The sequence below is a fragment of the Corella eumyota genome, chromosome 5 (assembly GCF_963082875.1).
Source record: "Corella eumyota chromosome 5, kaCorEumy4.1, whole genome shotgun sequence".
NCBI classification, from domain to species: Eukaryota; Metazoa; Chordata; class Ascidiacea; order Phlebobranchia; family Corellidae; genus Corella; species Corella eumyota.
In genome coordinates this window covers 5,214,488-5,230,968 of record NC_137494.1, presented here as the reverse complement: position 1 = coordinate 5,230,968, position 16,481 = coordinate 5,214,488, and the positions used below count along the sequence as shown (strand labels likewise).

The 16,481-nt window shown below is 29.1% G+C and overlaps 5 protein-coding genes across 5 annotated transcripts; 4 read left to right on the top strand and 1 right to left on the bottom strand.

Moving 5' to 3' along the window:
• Window positions 1-161: 161 nt before the first annotated feature.
• Window positions 162-1,422, bottom strand: LOC145753330 (uncharacterized). Its single transcript, XM_082569739.1, has 2 exons — window positions 804-1,422; window positions 162-641 (listed from the first exon to the last, which is right to left on the bottom strand). The coding sequence occupies exons 1-2, from the start codon at window positions 1,380-1,382 to the stop codon at window positions 162-164; spliced, it is 1,059 nt and encodes a 352-aa protein (XP_082425865.1). The 5' UTR covers window positions 1,383-1,422.
• A 1,325-nt stretch (window positions 1,423-2,747) lies between these two features.
• LOC145753329 (dopamine D2-like receptor) lies at window positions 2,748-4,583 on the top strand. Its single transcript, XM_082569738.1, has 6 exons — window positions 2,748-2,889; window positions 3,030-3,193; window positions 3,270-3,560; window positions 3,686-3,840; window positions 3,938-4,094; window positions 4,528-4,583. The coding sequence occupies exons 1-6, from the start codon at window positions 2,771-2,773 to the stop codon at window positions 4,581-4,583; spliced, it is 942 nt and encodes a 313-aa protein (XP_082425864.1). The 5' UTR covers window positions 2,748-2,770.
• Window positions 4,584-5,971: 1,388 nt separating this feature from the next.
• On the top strand, window positions 5,972-6,828 carry LOC145753328 (uncharacterized). Its single transcript, XM_082569737.1, has 4 exons — window positions 5,972-6,090; window positions 6,235-6,398; window positions 6,476-6,666; window positions 6,808-6,828. The coding sequence occupies exons 1-4, from the start codon at window positions 5,972-5,974 to the stop codon at window positions 6,826-6,828; spliced, it is 495 nt and encodes a 164-aa protein (XP_082425863.1).
• A 1,906-nt stretch (window positions 6,829-8,734) lies between these two features.
• LOC145752004 (NADH dehydrogenase [ubiquinone] flavoprotein 1, mitochondrial-like) lies at window positions 8,735-10,397 on the top strand. Its single transcript, XM_082568185.1, has one exon. It carries the CDS (start codon window positions 8,813-8,815, stop codon window positions 10,205-10,207), a length of 1,395 nt encoding a protein of 464 aa, XP_082424311.1. The 5' UTR covers window positions 8,735-8,812; the 3' UTR covers window positions 10,208-10,397.
• A 4-nt stretch (window positions 10,398-10,401) lies between these two features.
• Window positions 10,402-16,197, top strand: LOC145752003 (CCR4-NOT transcription complex subunit 10-like). The gene is made up of 15 exons (XM_082568184.1): window positions 10,402-10,693; window positions 10,938-11,062; window positions 11,138-11,262; window positions 11,375-11,440; window positions 11,565-11,764; window positions 12,012-12,126; window positions 12,367-12,541; window positions 13,419-13,585; window positions 13,776-13,871; window positions 13,965-14,077; window positions 14,235-14,464; window positions 14,829-14,968; window positions 15,094-15,141; window positions 15,264-15,496; window positions 15,781-16,197. Exons 1-15 carry the CDS (start codon window positions 10,454-10,456, stop codon window positions 15,943-15,945), a joined length of 2,238 nt encoding a protein of 745 aa, XP_082424310.1. The 5' UTR covers window positions 10,402-10,453; the 3' UTR covers window positions 15,946-16,197.
• The last annotated feature ends 284 nt before the right edge of the window (window positions 16,198-16,481 follow it).

Here is a 16,481-nt window from a genome sequence, read left to right as displayed (position 1 = left end):
TATTTATAAACGCAATAAAAAATAAATTATAATGTACGAGTAAATAATAAATAGCAGTCAATTTATGCAAGCAAAAAAAGTTTATGCTATAACTAAATTTTAATATTAATGTATCAAGAAGTGCAATAGCTAAACCGTAAAACAAACCTAGGGATTTTGCCTTACAATTTTTTACATAATTGAATAAAGGGAAATAGCATTTGGGTACGTTGAGAATAACAGCAAACCATACAAACAACATTGCAAATATTACTTACATCATGTATAAGAAACATGGGCAAGGCTATGGTCGACGGGGTAACTACTAGTAGAAAAACAGTCAGTGTACCGGCTGTCATAATGTCAGAAACAACACAAATGCAGCCTAAAACAAGCCACAGTTTGATTCTTTGTTTGAAAGACGCCGAGATATTGCTAGGCCTCTTTTTGTGAAGGCTTTCATTAAACGCACATACTGCAGTTGTGGTTGAAATGTTGGAAGCCAGTGAATCAGTTCGTTGTGCGGCTTTGGAAGCCCTCCGTTTAGCAATAATGTAGCTAAATACAGATCCTCGGCGATTTGGTTCCATTTCGTGCTGATGCACGTTTGTCCAGTTGTGCTGATTGATAATGGGCTTTATGTACATGTACAACAGCAGAAGCTTAAAAATAGGTTTAATATAGAAAGTTTATGGTAAAAGTAATTTATAGTTTAGGTCCAAAAAAGTTACATAAAATCTTTAGAAACCAACATTATAAGTTAAGTTTGTTTATCAGTTTATGACACTACATAACAAAATAGGTATTTCATTTTTAAGTTTTACCTGTATCAAAACGTAGCTAAACATAACTGCTATCATTGGTGCCAAATCCCATTCAGGTACGCTTAACACTACACATTCTTTATTTACTATATCATAAATTCGCACAAAAAACTGCAAACCAAACATCACAAATGGGTTGATCATTAAAAAACAGAATATGATCCAAATGGCAACCTTCACCGATTTCGTGAACAGACTTGGCGAATTTGTATAGAAATAATATAGTCGCACCCATAGAAATAAGTAAGTCCAAGTTATAACCAAATTGACCAAGGTTGATTTACCGACCATGAAAACTCTACAAGAGATTGGATCAAGCCAAGCATAAGTTTCCATAAATTGAAGCCATATTCCATGTATCAAGTTTGTCACTGCTGCCAGCATGTACATTAAACGTAGTAGTTTGCCTTCTGTTGGCTTTTTTTTATTTGCTATTTCATAATAAACCAATACTAGCACTAGGTATGTGCTGATGACAAGTAAAACACCAGACAGCCACCTGTACAGTAGGGAATCCGGGTTTACTGCACGGACATCAGCCTGATTAACGTTTGTAATATATTCTATAGTTGAATTCATCTTTAAATCAAACTGATTATTTTTTTAAATTAGTAAATTAAATAAATGTTTCTGTAGTTAAATTACAATTTAAGATAATTTATTTTATTACATAAGTACATGAAAAAATAATTTTATCCTATTTTGAATTTGCTGACACTTTAAAAATAAAATTTACTATTTTCTTAATGTATTTCTTATATTTACAAGAAGGCTGAAATAGCAGATTTAAATGACATTTCCTACAACGTTGTAGACATTCTTATTACCTGTTATTTGAAGAACTTCCTTTTTTATGCCAAAGTTAGAATTGCGTAATCTATAGAATAGAAAACCATACACCTATACCCGATGACTGTATTTTTAAATACTTTTTTATATTTGAGAAGGATATAAGTCCCAAACAATAGCTTAATTTCCTTAAATTTTGGCAACATACAGAGTTATAATGCTTGGAAAAAAAGTTCTATAATTTTTAGTTTTATATTAAAATCGCGTTTTAGGTATTAGTATCCTTTAAAATTATGACGTCATGTTTTAGTGATTTTCCCGATATTTGTATTTTAGGGTAATTAAATACTATAAAAAAGAAATGTTTTTAATTAAAAAGTTTTTTATATATTTTACTTATTAAAGGTTAACTACAGATAATGTATAATTGATATATATTTACTCGTTTTATATAAAGTTTAAAGAATATTCATACATTAAAAAAAAATTTGTGACAATTTAGAAATTGTTGTTTTTTTGTCACATTGATTGGTATGATAAATTAATCAATTTGTCATTCATAGAATCAGAATAATATTATAATATACATTAGGTCTATTTCCGCTTTAGTTTAGTCAGTTGTTGCTCATATATCGTAACAAATGTTTTTTCGTTAAATAATTAATATGTAAAAATGGAGTTAACTGTTTTGAAACTAAACATTTTAACTAAGTCAGTCTTTCAGTAAAATTGAAAATTTATTTAAAAAATTTGTGTTTACAATTTTGTTATTTAAATACGTTCTAGCGTAGATTACATCATAAAGGCCGCCGGCTGCTTGAGGTTGCGACCCGAAAGACGATAGTTTTAATAATGGCAACTCGGTTTAACATAACTGGTCCTAGGATAAATAAACCTTTGTAATACGCCAAAGAAGAAATTTTAAGATCGTGTGTTGAGTCAAAATGTTGAAACAACGAAGGGTCTAAATTTTCGTTTGTGAAAATAAAAATTAATTACATGTATAATAACCAGCCATTTATCTTAGGTAAAACAATTTTTTTACAGACAAATAAAAGGATTTTATTAGCCTGAAAAAAGTACGTAAGAATAAATAGATTTAACAAATGTTTTAATTTTTTTAATCCTAGGTTTAAGTTTTGTATAAAGATTAAACATTAGAATTTAAATGTTAAAAGATGGCATATGAGAATTTTACAAATATAAGTTTGGAGATCTGTTCTTATCCAATATCTTGCAGTTCGGATTACTACGAGAAATGTGAAAACGAAACAGTAAGAACCTGTTCAGACTGCAAGTAAGTACATTTTAATTAAAAACTGGTGTTTAAATTTAAGTTATTTAAATTAAAGATATATATAATAGGTCTAAATTTTTTTTCATGTCTAAATAGTTCTATATTTCCACACTAATCATAATATTTATGCTTTTTTTAAGTTTTATAAGAATTCAAGTACATACGGCTATTACAATCATAATAAGTCTGATAATAGTGTTGGGAAATGCATTAGTAATACTATCTGTGATCGTGTCAAAAAAGGAAAACAGAACAAAGTTGGATTACGTAAAGGTTTCGCTTGCAATAGCTGATTTAATAATAGGTAACATAATATTGGTCTCTGAACTTAATATAACCACTTGACGAATGTGACTGTTTAAAAATTTATGATCTTTTAGGCTTTGACTTGCTTGTTATCGTATTAACAAGTTGGCCTTATATGATTAGTTCTACATCTGGAGATTTAGTTGTTCACTTCTTTGAAACCAAAAACTCAACGTTTTCTATATTTGGAGCAACTAACTTCATTGCAATTTTTACATCTTCCATTTACCATCTTTTATATTTAAGTGTGCAACGTTTGGTGGCCGTAAAATGGCCTATAAGATATAAGTTAATGAGACTAAAAACAGTTATATTAACTTTAGTTAATATTTGGATATTCTCTTTTGTTGCTGCATCAGTACCAGGTATATTTAATTTTTATTTAAAAAAATATCACAGGTATTTTCCGAACTTTCTATAATATTGTTTCAGCACTTAAAACTTTAGCTAACAATTTTTAAATACTAGTTACCTTATTTTACTTTTGCAGCCTGGTTTCCCGATAACTTTGACTTTGTATTTAAATATGATGCTTCGCAATTTTATCCAAGTCCTAAACTAGATCCGAATTCTTCATTCCACATTACTGTACTTCTGGGTGCGTTAATGATAATATTCTTAGTGTTACTGCCTTATACTGTTATGGTAAGTTTGTTCAATTATTTTCTAACAATGTAATACGGGACTATAGCCTAGGCTATAAAAATTTTGGCCATAATAATAAGCTTTTTTATTATCATAGACAGTGATTACTTTTTATGCCGCTATTGTTGCCCGGAAAAATGTCCAGAAATCCAAGATGTTAACGCATCGTAATCACCATAAAAAGAATAATGAGAAACAAAATACTATTTTAAAAGCTACCATACTTATGGAAATAGGCTTTACTGTTACTACAGGTTTGCAAACAGTACAAAATCATTAATCAAATAATTAAATTGCCTATAAACCTCTTTTTCTTGTTTTTTTTCTGCAGTTCCAATTATAGTTATTACTGGCTTGGGTTTTACTTCTTCTTTCAAGTGCGACAAGGGACCAATGTCTCATGTTATTGTTTTCTTTTTAGCTTATTCAAACGGGTGAATATATTAACATATATATGCTTGTTTTTTTTAAGATGAACCTTTTTTTTAGTAAAAAATGTTGTTTATATTTTCAGGTGGATTAATTTTGTAATCTATAGTTTTTTCGATAAGAACTTTCGTGTTTCAGTTCGGAATCTCTTTGCTTGCTGTTCGAGAGAAAATAAAAGTACTAATTTAGGTACCTAATACGAAATTAAATACCATTTCTTTTCATGTTACAATGAAAATGTTTTATATTTTTTTTCAGATTCAACAACAACTCCGAATATTTCATACCTGGAAACAAGAAACAATGCACTCTAATATATTTAAATTTATAATATTTTATTAAATTATTTTTTTTTTAAATAACCAAAGTTAGAATTGCGTAAAAAATATACCACAGTTAGAATTGCATAATCTATAGTACAGAAAACTATACACTTACCCGCCATCATAATTCCAATGACTGTATTTTTAACAAAAAAAAATAAGAAGGGTATACGTCTTAACAACTGCTTAATGTCTTTAAATTTTGGCAAAAGAGTTATAATGTTTGCAAAAAAAAATCCATAATTTTAAGTTTTATTTTAAAATCGCGTTTAAAATATTGTTATTCTTGTAAAATAATCATGTCATGTTTTAGTGATTTTTTCGATATTTGTTATTAATTTGATTAAATAATATAAAAAATAGTTGTTATGTTTATGGAAGACTTTAAAGTTTTTGCAACAAAGAATGCAAAATTTAATTTAATCCAGTTAGTAAATATAAAACTATAAGGCTTAATTATATTACTAATGCATAATATATATTTTACTTGTTTATTATTGTTGTTTATAAAAAATTTCATACATTAAATAATATATATTTTGCAACAATTCAGAAACGTTTTCTAATATGCTGTCACTGTATTTGGTATGTTTATGAAATTAATTAAAAATCAATTTGTCATTTGTAGGGGCAGATCGTTATTGTACTATATATATAAGGTCTATTTCCGCTTTAGTTCAGACAGTTGTTGCTCATAAATTGTAACAAATGTTTTTTTGTTAAATAATTAATATGTTAAAATGGAGCTAGCTGTTTTGAAACTAAACATTTTAAATAAGTCAGTCCTTCAGCAACAGGGTCATTTTGATGTGATGGTTATTGAAAATTAATTCTGAAATAAAGAATGTTTGAAATTCTTTAATATTTTAAAAACTTTAAAAAAAATAGTAGTTTCCTTCTCATGAAATTAAAAAATTAATTTAAAATTTTGTATTAACAATTTTGTTATTTAAATACGTAAAATTAGCGTAGATTACGTATTTCAAATTGATTCACCGTAAACGCCGCCGGCTGCTTGAGGTAGCGTTCCGAAAAACGATAGTTTTAGGAATGGCAACTCGGTTAACACAACTGGTCTTAGAATAAACTCTTAATACGCTATAACGAAAATTCTATGGTCGTGTTTTGAGTCAAAAGGTTTAAACGACAAAAAGTCTAAGTTTTAGATAGTTGAAAACAAGGAATTAATAAGTTAATAACATATTTAATAATAAGCCAGTTTTTTTAGGAAACCAACATATTCACAGACGAATAAAGGTATTTTAGCTGCCATAAAAAAGGGTGTAGACTTAAAATAATTTAACATAAATTTTGACTTGATTTTATTCTAGATTTAAATTTTGTATGTAGATTAAACATTATCATTTAAGTGTTAGATAATGGCATATGAAAATTTTACAAATATAAGTACGGAAATTTGTTCTTATCCAATATCTTGTAGTTCTGATTACTACGAAAAATGTGAAAATAAAACATTAAAAACCTGTTCAGATTGCAAGTAAGTACATTTTAAATAAAAATGTATGATTAAATTTAAGTTCATTAAATCTAAGATGTTTTAAAAATGTTCAAATTTATATTTTCATCCGTCAAAATACTTATACTTTTTTACCCAAATTATTAATTTTTATGTTTTTTAAAGTTTTGTAAGTATCCAAGTACAAATGGCTATTGCAATCATAATGAGCCTGATAATAATGTCGGGAAATGCATTAGTCATATTATCTGTGTTTGTATCAAAAAAGGAGAACAGAACAAAGTTGGACTACGTAAAAGTTTCGCTCGCAATAGCTGATTTAAAAATAGGTAATATAAGATTGATTGCTTAACTAAATATAACTACCTGTTCAATGTGACTCTTTATTAATTTATAATCTTTTTAGGCTTTGACTTGCTTGTTATCGTATTAAAAAGCTGGCCTTTAATGATTCATGCTACATCTAGAGATTTGGTTGATTACTTTTTTAAAGCAAAAAACTCTTCATTTACTATATTTGGAGCAATTAACTTCATTGCAATTTTTACATCTTCCATTTACCATCTTCTATATTTAAGTGTGCAACGTTTGGTGGCCGTAAAATGGCCTATAAGATATAAGTTAATGAGACTCAAAACAGTTATATTAACTTTGGTTAATATTTGGATATTCTCTTTTGTTGCTGCTTCAGTACCAGGTAAAAATATTTTGTTTGTATTTAAATTTTCTGTAATGTAGTGCAGTACCTTTAAACTTTAACTTGAACTTTTTAAAAACGATTTACTCATTTTAACGTTTGCAGCCTGGTTTCCCGATAACTTTGACTTTGTATTTAAATATGACGCTTTGCAGTATTATCCAATCCCCAATCTGGACCAAAATTCCTCATTTCACATTACTGTACTTCTGGGTGTGTTAATGATAACTTTCTTATTGTTGCTGCCTTATGTTGTTATGGTTAGTTTTTTTTAACGACAAGTTATTTTGACATAAACTAATATTAGACTACAGGCTATATTAAATTTAGCATTTATTGAAAGTTTATTTTTGTTTTGTTATTATAGACGGTGATTACATTTTATGCTGCTATTGTTGCCCGGAAAAATGTCAGAAAATCTGGAATCCTAACGCACCATAATCAAGATAGAAAGATAGATGAAAGACAAAATAGTATTTTAAAGACTACCATTCTTATGGAAGTCGGTTTTACTGTTACCACAAGTATGCACACAATAAAAAAATTATTAATCGAATAATTGAATTGTCTATAAACCCATTTTTCTTGTTTTTTTTCTGTAGTTCCAATTCTGGTTATTAATGTCTTGGGTTTTACAACTATTTTTGATTGCGGCAATGGAGGATTGTCTCATGTTATTGTTTTCTTTTTAGCTTATTCGAACGGGTAAATATATATATCTTTGTTTTTTTATTAAATTAAATCTTTTGTTTAGTTAAAAAATATTGTATATATTTTTAGGTGGATTAATTTTGTAATCTATAGTTTTTTCGATAAGAATTTTCGTTCTTCAATTCGAAAACTCCTTGCTTTCTGTTTAAGAAAAAAGAAAAATACTAATCTAGGTAAATATAATACGGAATTAAATACTATTGCTTTTTCTGTTATTATCAAGAAGTTTTTATATCGTTTTAGAATCAACAACTCCGAATAAATCCTACCTTGAGACAAGAAATAATGCACTTTAAAACATTTAATTTAAAATTATTTTAATAAATCATTATTATTTTTTAATAACATTATTAAACTTTTTTTTTAAATATATGCAATTATTTTTGTGTACATATTATGAATAATAACGTCATAAACCCGGCGTCGCAAATAAATCATAACTTTTGTTTATAATTAAAGTATGAATTTTGTCTGGCAGAGACGGCCAAATGTTAGGCAGTAAAATGTTGTACATTCCTAAATTAATTAGTTAAATGATAACATATACTTTTATTTTGTTGGTTGCTATATTCTAACGAAATAAGGTTAAAGTAAAATGTGTAGGTTAATATATGCTGTTGTGAGTTTTTTTGCCGATTGTCAGTTGTGTTATCAAAATAGTATTCAACTAGCTGATTAGGAGACTAGCAGGACTATGTTACTATTTGCGTAATGTAAAAACGAAACTCATTTAAAAGTTAACAGAATAAAAAATAAAAATTATTCGTAACTAAGCATAATCAATGTATAAGTGAAATTTCGAACAAACCCTTAAAGCCTGCAGCGTGGTGTGGTGGTAAGAACACTTGCTACACCACTATGAGGTCGTGGGTTTAATTCCCACTGCTCTCATGCTGTAGCGCCCTTGAGTAAGGCGGAATAATATTCCAAACTGCTAAAGGCAATTTGAGACTGGGTCAAAGTAACAGTTGTTACTCTATGTTTAAGTCACGCATTCGACTTTCCCACATTGAGGATAAAGATATATACAAAAAAAGCCTTGTAAATTAAAGGAAGGGGAGCCATAACTTTTTATTAAAAATATCAGGTTGCCAGGGTAAAATATAATGAAATATAAGCCCTACCCACCTTCCACATTGTTGTACATTTCTACTAGGAATTTTATCGGTCATATTTAGTACAACCCATAATATGTTTTGGGCGCAAAAATTGTCATCTTGCCTGTAAAATTAAAAAAAATCTAAACCCTAAACCTACAAATGTATGTTTTTATTAGCATTAGTTTTTGCTTAAAGCGTTACTGTTTTCAAATGCTGTAATTTGTGTTTTGTTTCAATGTCTCTTTTACGAGTAAGTTCTAAGGTAGTTGGGATTACATCAAGACTGGGACAAGCTTCTGCCAGTGTTCAGCCACACAAACATTTCAGCAATGCTCCATTAAAAGATGAAGATCGTATTTTTACCAACCTATATGGTCGTCATGACTGGAAGCTGAAAGGAGCGATACAGAGAGGACAGTGGTACAAAACCAAAGAAATCCTCTTGAAAGGACACGAATGGATCTTGAAAGAGATAAAAGAGTCCGGATTGAGAGGAAGAGGAGGAGCAGGATTTCCTACTGGTATGAAATGGAGCTTTATGAACAGACCCCCGGATGGTCGACCAAAATATTTAGTGGTCAATGCTGATGAAGGTGAACCAGGAACTTGCAAAGATCGTGAAATTATGCGACATGATCCTCATACTCTTGTGGAAGGTTGTCTTGTTGCTGGACGTGCTATGGGTGCTCGAGCAGCTTATATTTACATTCGAGGTGAGTTTTACAACGAGGCCTCTAATTTAAATGTTGCAATCCGAGAGGCCTACGACCATGGTTTGATCGGCAAAAATGCATGTGGTTCAGGATATGATTTTGATATATTTGTACACCGTGGTGCTGGTGCTTACATTTGTGGAGAAGAGACATCCTTGATTGAAAGTCTTGAAGGTAAACAAGGAAAGCCAAGATTAAAGCCCCCATTTCCGGCCGAGGTCGGTGTTTTTGGTTGCCCAACAACTGTTGCTAATGTAGAAACAGTTGCAGTTGCTCCAATTATTTGCCGACGTGGTGCATCATGGTTCGCTGGTTTTGGTCGAGAGCGTAACACCGGAACAAAACTTTTTAACATCTCTGGTCACGTCAAATATCCTTGCACTGTGGAAGAAACCATGAGCATCCCTCTTCGTGAGCTGATTGATATTCATTGTGGAGGAGTCACTGGAGGATGGGACAACTTACTCTGTGTCATCCCTGGAGGTTCATCGACTCCTCTTCTACCTAAGAGCATCTGTGATGACGTCCTTATGGACTTTGATGCATTGGTTGAGGTGCAAAGCGGACTGGGAACAGCAGCATTGATTGTGATGGATAAAAGCACTGACGTTATTCGAGCAATTGCACGACTAATGGAGTTTTACAAGCATGAATCATGCGGCCAATGTACACCATGCCGAGAAGGTGTTACGTGGATGAATGATACTTTGGCTCGTTTCCAGAAAGGTAACGCTGACCCCGAAGAAATAGACTCACTCTGGGAGATTTCCAAACAAGTCGAGGGTCACACGATTTGTGCTTTAGGTGACGGTGCTGCCTGGCCTGCGCAAGGGTTAATCCGACATATGAGGCCGGTTATTGAGAAAAGAATGAAACAATTTCATGAACAACAACAGAAAATAAAAACTAAAAACTGAATATTTATTGTAATGATTTGGATTTATTTGTTAAATTTCTTTTGGTGATCTTAAACATTTTTTTCCCATAATGCTCTTTAAAATATTAAACATAAAATTGTTTTTTTTCTACAAAATAGCCCTTCTAGTTCACCTGTTCAAATTCTTATATATTTATTTTAAAATATTTTTTTTGTGTCTAAAAAATTAGGTTTTAAAAAAAATAATATTTAAAACTTCCTATAACGAAAACTTTTTCGCTGAAAAATGTCCACTGAAAGCAATACGAGTAAGACAACCAGTTCATTTAATGAAGATGAACAGCATGTAGCTGGCAATGCTTATAACTGTTTCAATGCTTCCCAATATGATGCAAGCTTAAGTATTTTGAAAAAACTTCAAAAAACTCATTCCAACGACATCAGGTTAATGCATAACAAGGCGCTTGCGGAGTTTTGTAAATCGGGGAAAACTAAAGTGACAGATTTTAGAAAAATTTTTGGAAAGGTAAACAAAGATAAAGTGTTTAATTTTTAAACAAAACTATAATTTTTTATGTGCCTACTGTTTTATAAAAATACGTTTTAAGTCATAGCTAAATTGCATAAAAAAAGGCATTGAAATACAAATCTTAGCTTTAAAAAAAAATTTTTTTTATTGTATTAAACTAAAAAATTTTTAAACATTTAAATGGACCCTTTGTTAAAGTAAACATTTTTTTAAATACTTTCATAATTTTTGTTTATTTTAGATTCAGAGAATGCTTCAGCAATCAAATAAAGAAGATGAAGATATAAGTGTTCTAAGTGAGAAGAATCATTACATGATTTTCTACTACAACCAAGCTCTGTTACTTTACAACATCCACCAATACAGGCAAGTTCTTCATATTATATTTACAAAAATTTATAAAGAAAATTCCAATATTTTTAATTTTTTTTATATTTTTAGTGAAACTGAATTGGTGTTGGAGAAATTGTATGAAAGTATTGACTCATCGGACGAAAAATTTTTCATTAAAATTTCTTTACTTCTTGCTGACTCTTCTCTGGCGACTCATAACTCTAAACGCGCAGGTATTTTTGTTTAACCTAGAATCAGACATAAATTTATTAATAAAATTAATTTGATTTAAATATTAAATAAGTGATTTTAATTTTGGTTTTAAAAATAAATATTGTTTCTTAGGAAATATTATAACAACTTTGGAAAAAACATTTTTTGATGAAAACAACTCAAAAAGTGAAGAAACAGGTAAGAAATTAACTTAATAACTAAAAAATACATTTATTTGCTGTTCAGTTTTTTTTTTATTTTTTTTTTAAATAAATTTCAAATTTACATTAGTTTAATTTAAAATGTTGTTTTATTTTTTTAGGAAAATCTTTTGCTACTGAGTCGCTTCGAATTTATTTAAAGTACCTCAAAATTCGCTGTTTCTTGCAAATGAAGTCGGTTAAAGCTTGCAAACGAGAATTAAAAACTTTCACAAGCGCCCAACTAAATACTTCAAGTTCAAAACAAAATAATATGGTTGATGTTGCATCTGTGTTTCTGAAAAGCAATTTTGAATACGTGGTAAGAAAAAAATAAAAATTAATTTTTTTTATAAAAACCACAAATACATTTTTACTTTTTTACACATAGCCATTTTATTAAGTTTTTCTCAATGTCAAAAACATAGAGTATCGCACCCTAAACCCAATAGCGAGTTAACCTTAGCAGTAAGGATATTATTAATTAAAATTAAACAACAATTCAGTTGTTTATTGTATTTTTATGCATTTGGTGTTGTTTTAAAAAACTAATTTTTCAAATTTTTTAGAGATCCAACTATCACAAAGCTTACAAATTGCTTGCTTCATTCACACCACCTTTCAATACTGGAAATATTAATTCTTTTCTTGAAAACCTTACTACAATGTACTACAATAATCTAGGTACAAATTCGTAAAATTTTCTATGTAGTGTATATTTGTAAATTAATTTCTTACCAAATTGATGATTTTTTTAAGTAAAGACATGTACTTTTTTTAGTTGTATATATATATTTTTGGATGCAAATATTTATTGATAGTTCTGTATAAATCAATTCAATTAGATAATACATTTGTCATATTGTAGAAACACATTTTATTTAAAAAAATGTCCATTGAAAATAAAATTAAAATTATTTTTAGGCGTAATTCACTTTAGTATGAAGAAGTACAGCCTAGCAGCTTACTACACTCAAAAAGCACTCCATGAAAATGACTCGGCAATTTCAAGTGCAACAAAACAACAACAAGGCAACAAACATCAACAACAATCTAATAATAATTGTAAACCACTTGCAGTGCTAAATATGAATAAAAGGTATCACACAAAAAAATAATTTTTTTAAGCTTTCTTAATTAGTTAAAATATATTTTCTTGCTACATGAGGTCCTGGGTTTGTTTTCCACTGCCTTTGAGTAAGGTATAAACTGTATGAACTCCAAAGGTGGGCACCAAATCGTTAATGCGTTAAACGTTAAATAACGAAGTTAATTTTTTTGTTAAAATTTAACTTTTAAGTTAATTTTAAAAATCGTTATCGGACCTGTTAACTTTCGTTAAATTGTGCTTCCGTTAAATTAAGCCCAATAACTCAATATTTTACAAGTAAATCCATGGTAATATAAGGAATATATATGTTTAAAATCGCCGTTTATCGGGTTTAATCGTCGCAATTTTTAAACGATGTAAGTAATTACTATCCAGCCACTGTTATTTGGGCATTGGGCCTAAGCCAGTTTTAAAAACTTCTTCTAAACCATTTTCGTCTAGTTAAAACATCGATTAAGAAAAAAACTATTTTTTTAAAATCCTTTTTTATAAAAAAGGTAATTTCTTTGTTTGTTTTAATTAAATATTAACGTTAACGTTTAACGATAACTTCCGTTACACTTGGTTTAATTTACCGAAAAAACGTTAGCGAAGTTACTGTTATGTGTAACGAATAACCATTTAACGAAGTTGCTTTTTCGTTTAACTGTGCCCACCTATGATGAACTCTTGCTAAGCCAATGCTCAATCATCAGTTTAATTATTTGGCAATTAAAATCTTTAATGTCCCAAACTGCCAATGGCAACTCGAGACTAGGTCAGGGTAACTGATGTTATTCCATGTTTAAGTGGTTAAGTCGACCTTTTTAGGGGGGTAAATAAATGTAAAAAAAATTATATGTAATTTATTACCCAATTTTTTTAGATATGAATTGTTATACAATTGTGGTATCCAACTTTTATTTGCTGGTCACCCAAGCGTTGCATTTGATCACCTGATCACAGCCGTTCCAGCGTTTCCGAATAATCCGAGGTTGTGGTTAAGAATTGCAGAATGTTGTATTCAACAAAAAACAACTTATGATGGAAATGGTAAAACTTGTCCACTTTTAAATTGGTGTTGAATATAAAAAAAATACTTTTTTACAACTAACTTCTGGTATAAACCATTTAGATCACTTTTTTGCATAGCTACCACAATTAATTAATTTTTTTTTTCCTCATTTTAGAGCATTTTTTTACTATTTTAAATTTTGTTTAAAGCAGCTATGTTTTGTTTTAGATGACAACAAGAAAAAAATGTCTAATCATTCTTATAACATTTTGGGAAATGGGGCACATAGAAAAGTTATAATCAACTCCATAACCCAATCATTGGGTAAGATTAATATGAACTACATTCATTCAGCAAATAAAAAATCAATTGTGTAATAATTTAAATTTAATTTTGATTTTTGTTATTACTTTAAAGGTGTGAAAAGTAATACCACGGTTATGCCTGCACAGACTTTAGAGTTTGCTTCAGTTTGTCTAAAAAATTCTCTGGCAATACTTCAGAAAGCAATGCAGGGCCCTGGGCTGGAGGTAACATTTTTTTTTATATTATTTTAAAGCTAAATCAAGTCCATAATCCTTTTTTTACATTTGTTTTTATGTTCTTAACCTTTTAGCTAAATTTTTATTGCCTCGTCAGTTACATTTTCTTTAAAAAAAAATTTAATATTTTTTAATTATTTTTTAGGTTGATGAGAATCAAAGTGAGGGCGAAAGCAAGGGTGAAGAGGGGACTAAATTTGTCCCTCTAGTGTCCTGTCTACCCGGGTCTCATGTATGCGGTACAGCACTTGCCCAATTATACGCTTCAGTACTTGCAAACTCTGCATTTGTTGCTCTTCACACTGGAGATAATTTAAATGCTTTACATTATTCTCAAACTTTGTTGGAGTTACCGAAGTTATCGGGGGCCCACAGGTGAGTTTTAATAGAAACCTGCATTGTATTTATATAGTGTTTGATTTAAGTATTTTCTTAATTTATATAATTTTTGTGTTTTAGTTTGTTTTTTATTGTTTTTTTTGGAGTTAATTTGTAGCATTATCTCCCAGACAATTTATTGGTGTTGTTTATCATATTAGTAACAAGGTTCAAATCAGTTATTGTTATGTAACAGACACCTTAAAAAGTTATCTTTATTAGGTGCCGATTTTAAAGTGTTGAAACTTTGCAGGTCACTTTCAGTCTATTAATATTACGTTCAATAACGTAGAACCTTAATCGAATTCTTAACATCAAATTAATTCCAACTTAAAGTTACAAATTTTTCTCATTGTTTAAGGTATCTTGGTAACATGTATGCAGCTGAAGCTTTAGTGTCATTGGATAAAATATCAGATTCAATTCAACATTTGTCAGTTGAACGAATCAAAAATATTAATATTCAGTTTGAAGATAACGGGAAAAAATCTCCAGTTACTGGTATAAAATCAATTATTTACAGTTATTTACCCTTAACTTTATCATATTATTAACTAAAAAATTTTATTGATGAATACAGTTTTAATTTTTTTTTTAATTTTTATTTTTTTTAATATTTATTTTAGATGAACAAAAACAAGCAACAAGTAATGGAGGATTGGTTTCTCATAACTGTAAGCCAAATTTCTTCATAAAAATTTAAATATTTAATAAATTACAATTAAAACCATTTATCAAAAATAAAATATTATTTAAAAATAAAATTTATGATGCCAATTTTTTTTTTAAATTTTAGTCACAAACCAATTAACTAGTTGCCAGTATCCTACTAACCTTAAAGTAGCACATATGTACATGACAATTAATCTTGCTACGGCTCACTGCCTTCGGAGTGAGTACGAGAAAGCACAGCGCCTCCTGGTGTCGAGTAATTATTCGAGCGTTAAATCAAACCAACTACCACCACAAGCTTTGGTGCTGGCCGTTTATTTACATTTAAATTGTGGAGAAACTGCTGCAGCATTAAAAGTAAAATGATGGTTTTTTTGTAATTTAAATAAAATTTAATTCAAATTTTTTAATTCAAATTGTTGGTTAAGCTATTATAGATATTCGTAGGCTGTAAATTAAACTTTCTTTTACTTCTGTACGGGGATAAAATAATACATCAAAAAAATGTTATTAATTTTTACATTAAAAGCTTTAAGAACTTTAATTTATGATGTCTATCTTTAAGCTATTTTCTATATGTTAAATCTTCTTGTTTATTTTGCTATTTATTTTTTAACCTATTGATCTGTTTAAATTTGTAGATGATAAAAAGTAAATTTTCGCTGCGGCAAGAAGCAATTAAAGTCCAAACAAATCGACATTCTAACAATGAAAATTCTCGTTCTAAAACTAGCACTCCTCAGCCTAACCATGGTGGTGGAAAAAATAAAAATAACGAAGGCAAAGGAAAAAGAAATAGGCGATAAAAAAAGAAAATATTTTATTTCAACACATATTTTATTTCATGAAATTACTTGTTTCGTTTGAATTTATAATATATCAGTTTTTAAGCTTCTTAATGTGAGAAGCAAGTGGTGATTTAAACTTTTTTTCATTAACTTGGATTTGAAATAAAATTAACAAACAAATATTTTTTTTAATGAAATATTTTAAGCACTTCCAAGCTAAGACTGTTTTATTTTTAGATAATAATCCTTTTAATATGACTTAAGTACTAATAAACAACCCTTATTAAGTATGCTGGAAGTGGTAATTCTGTGAAACAATACAGACAAAGTATATTTCTTTAAAATAAAGCCATGTTGTTAAGTACGAAAAAGCTTATTAACTGCCTTTTTATCAATTTCCTTTAAATCTTGTAATAAACCTAGTTAAAACAAAGCTAAACTGTTTTAAATAGCATGACTTTTACGATAACATTTAAGTGATATCTAGCTACTTACTTTATTTATTAACATGAGGATAACTTACTTTTAATTATGTTATACGAAAAGGGAGTTCA

What these genes read in the sequence shown, in the direction of transcription:
- LOC145753330 (XM_082569739.1), bottom strand. Translation starts at nt 1,382, where the DNA reads ATGAATTCAACTATAGAATATATTACAAACGTTAATCAGGCTGATGTC. An exon ending in TTAGCTACGTTTTGATACAG is followed by an intron (nt 642 to 803) that starts GTAAAACTTAAA and finishes CCTATTTTTAAG; the next exon opens with CTTCTGCTGTTGTACATGTA.
- LOC145753329 (XM_082569738.1), top strand. Translation starts at nt 2,771, where the DNA reads ATGGCATATGAGAATTTTACAAATATAAGTTTGGAGATCTGTTCTTAT. An exon ending in AGAACCTGTTCAGACTGCAA is followed by an intron (nt 2,890 to 3,029) that starts GTAAGTACATTT and finishes GCTTTTTTTAAG; the next exon opens with TTTTATAAGAATTCAAGTAC. An exon ending in TGTTGCTGCATCAGTACCAG is followed by an intron (nt 3,561 to 3,685) that starts GTATATTTAATT and finishes TTACTTTTGCAG; the next exon opens with CCTGGTTTCCCGATAACTTT.
- LOC145753328 (XM_082569737.1), top strand. Translation starts at nt 5,972, where the DNA reads ATGGCATATGAAAATTTTACAAATATAAGTACGGAAATTTGTTCTTAT. An exon ending in AAAACCTGTTCAGATTGCAA is followed by an intron (nt 6,091 to 6,234) that starts GTAAGTACATTT and finishes TGTTTTTTAAAG; the next exon opens with TTTTGTAAGTATCCAAGTAC. An exon ending in GTGTGCAACGTTTGGTGGCC is followed by an intron (nt 6,667 to 6,807) that starts GTAAAATGGCCT and finishes TCTGTAATGTAG; the next exon opens with TGCAGTACCTTTAAACTTTA.
- LOC145752004 (XM_082568185.1), top strand. Translation starts at nt 8,813, where the DNA reads ATGTCTCTTTTACGAGTAAGTTCTAAGGTAGTTGGGATTACATCAAGA.
- LOC145752003 (XM_082568184.1), top strand. Translation starts at nt 10,454, where the DNA reads ATGTCCACTGAAAGCAATACGAGTAAGACAACCAGTTCATTTAATGAA. An exon ending in AAAGCAATTTTGAATACGTG is followed by an intron (nt 11,765 to 12,011) that starts GTAAGAAAAAAA and finishes CAAATTTTTTAG; the next exon opens with AGATCCAACTATCACAAAGC. An exon ending in GAAAAAATCTCCAGTTACTG is followed by an intron (nt 14,969 to 15,093) that starts GTATAAAATCAA and finishes TATTTATTTTAG; the next exon opens with ATGAACAAAAACAAGCAACA.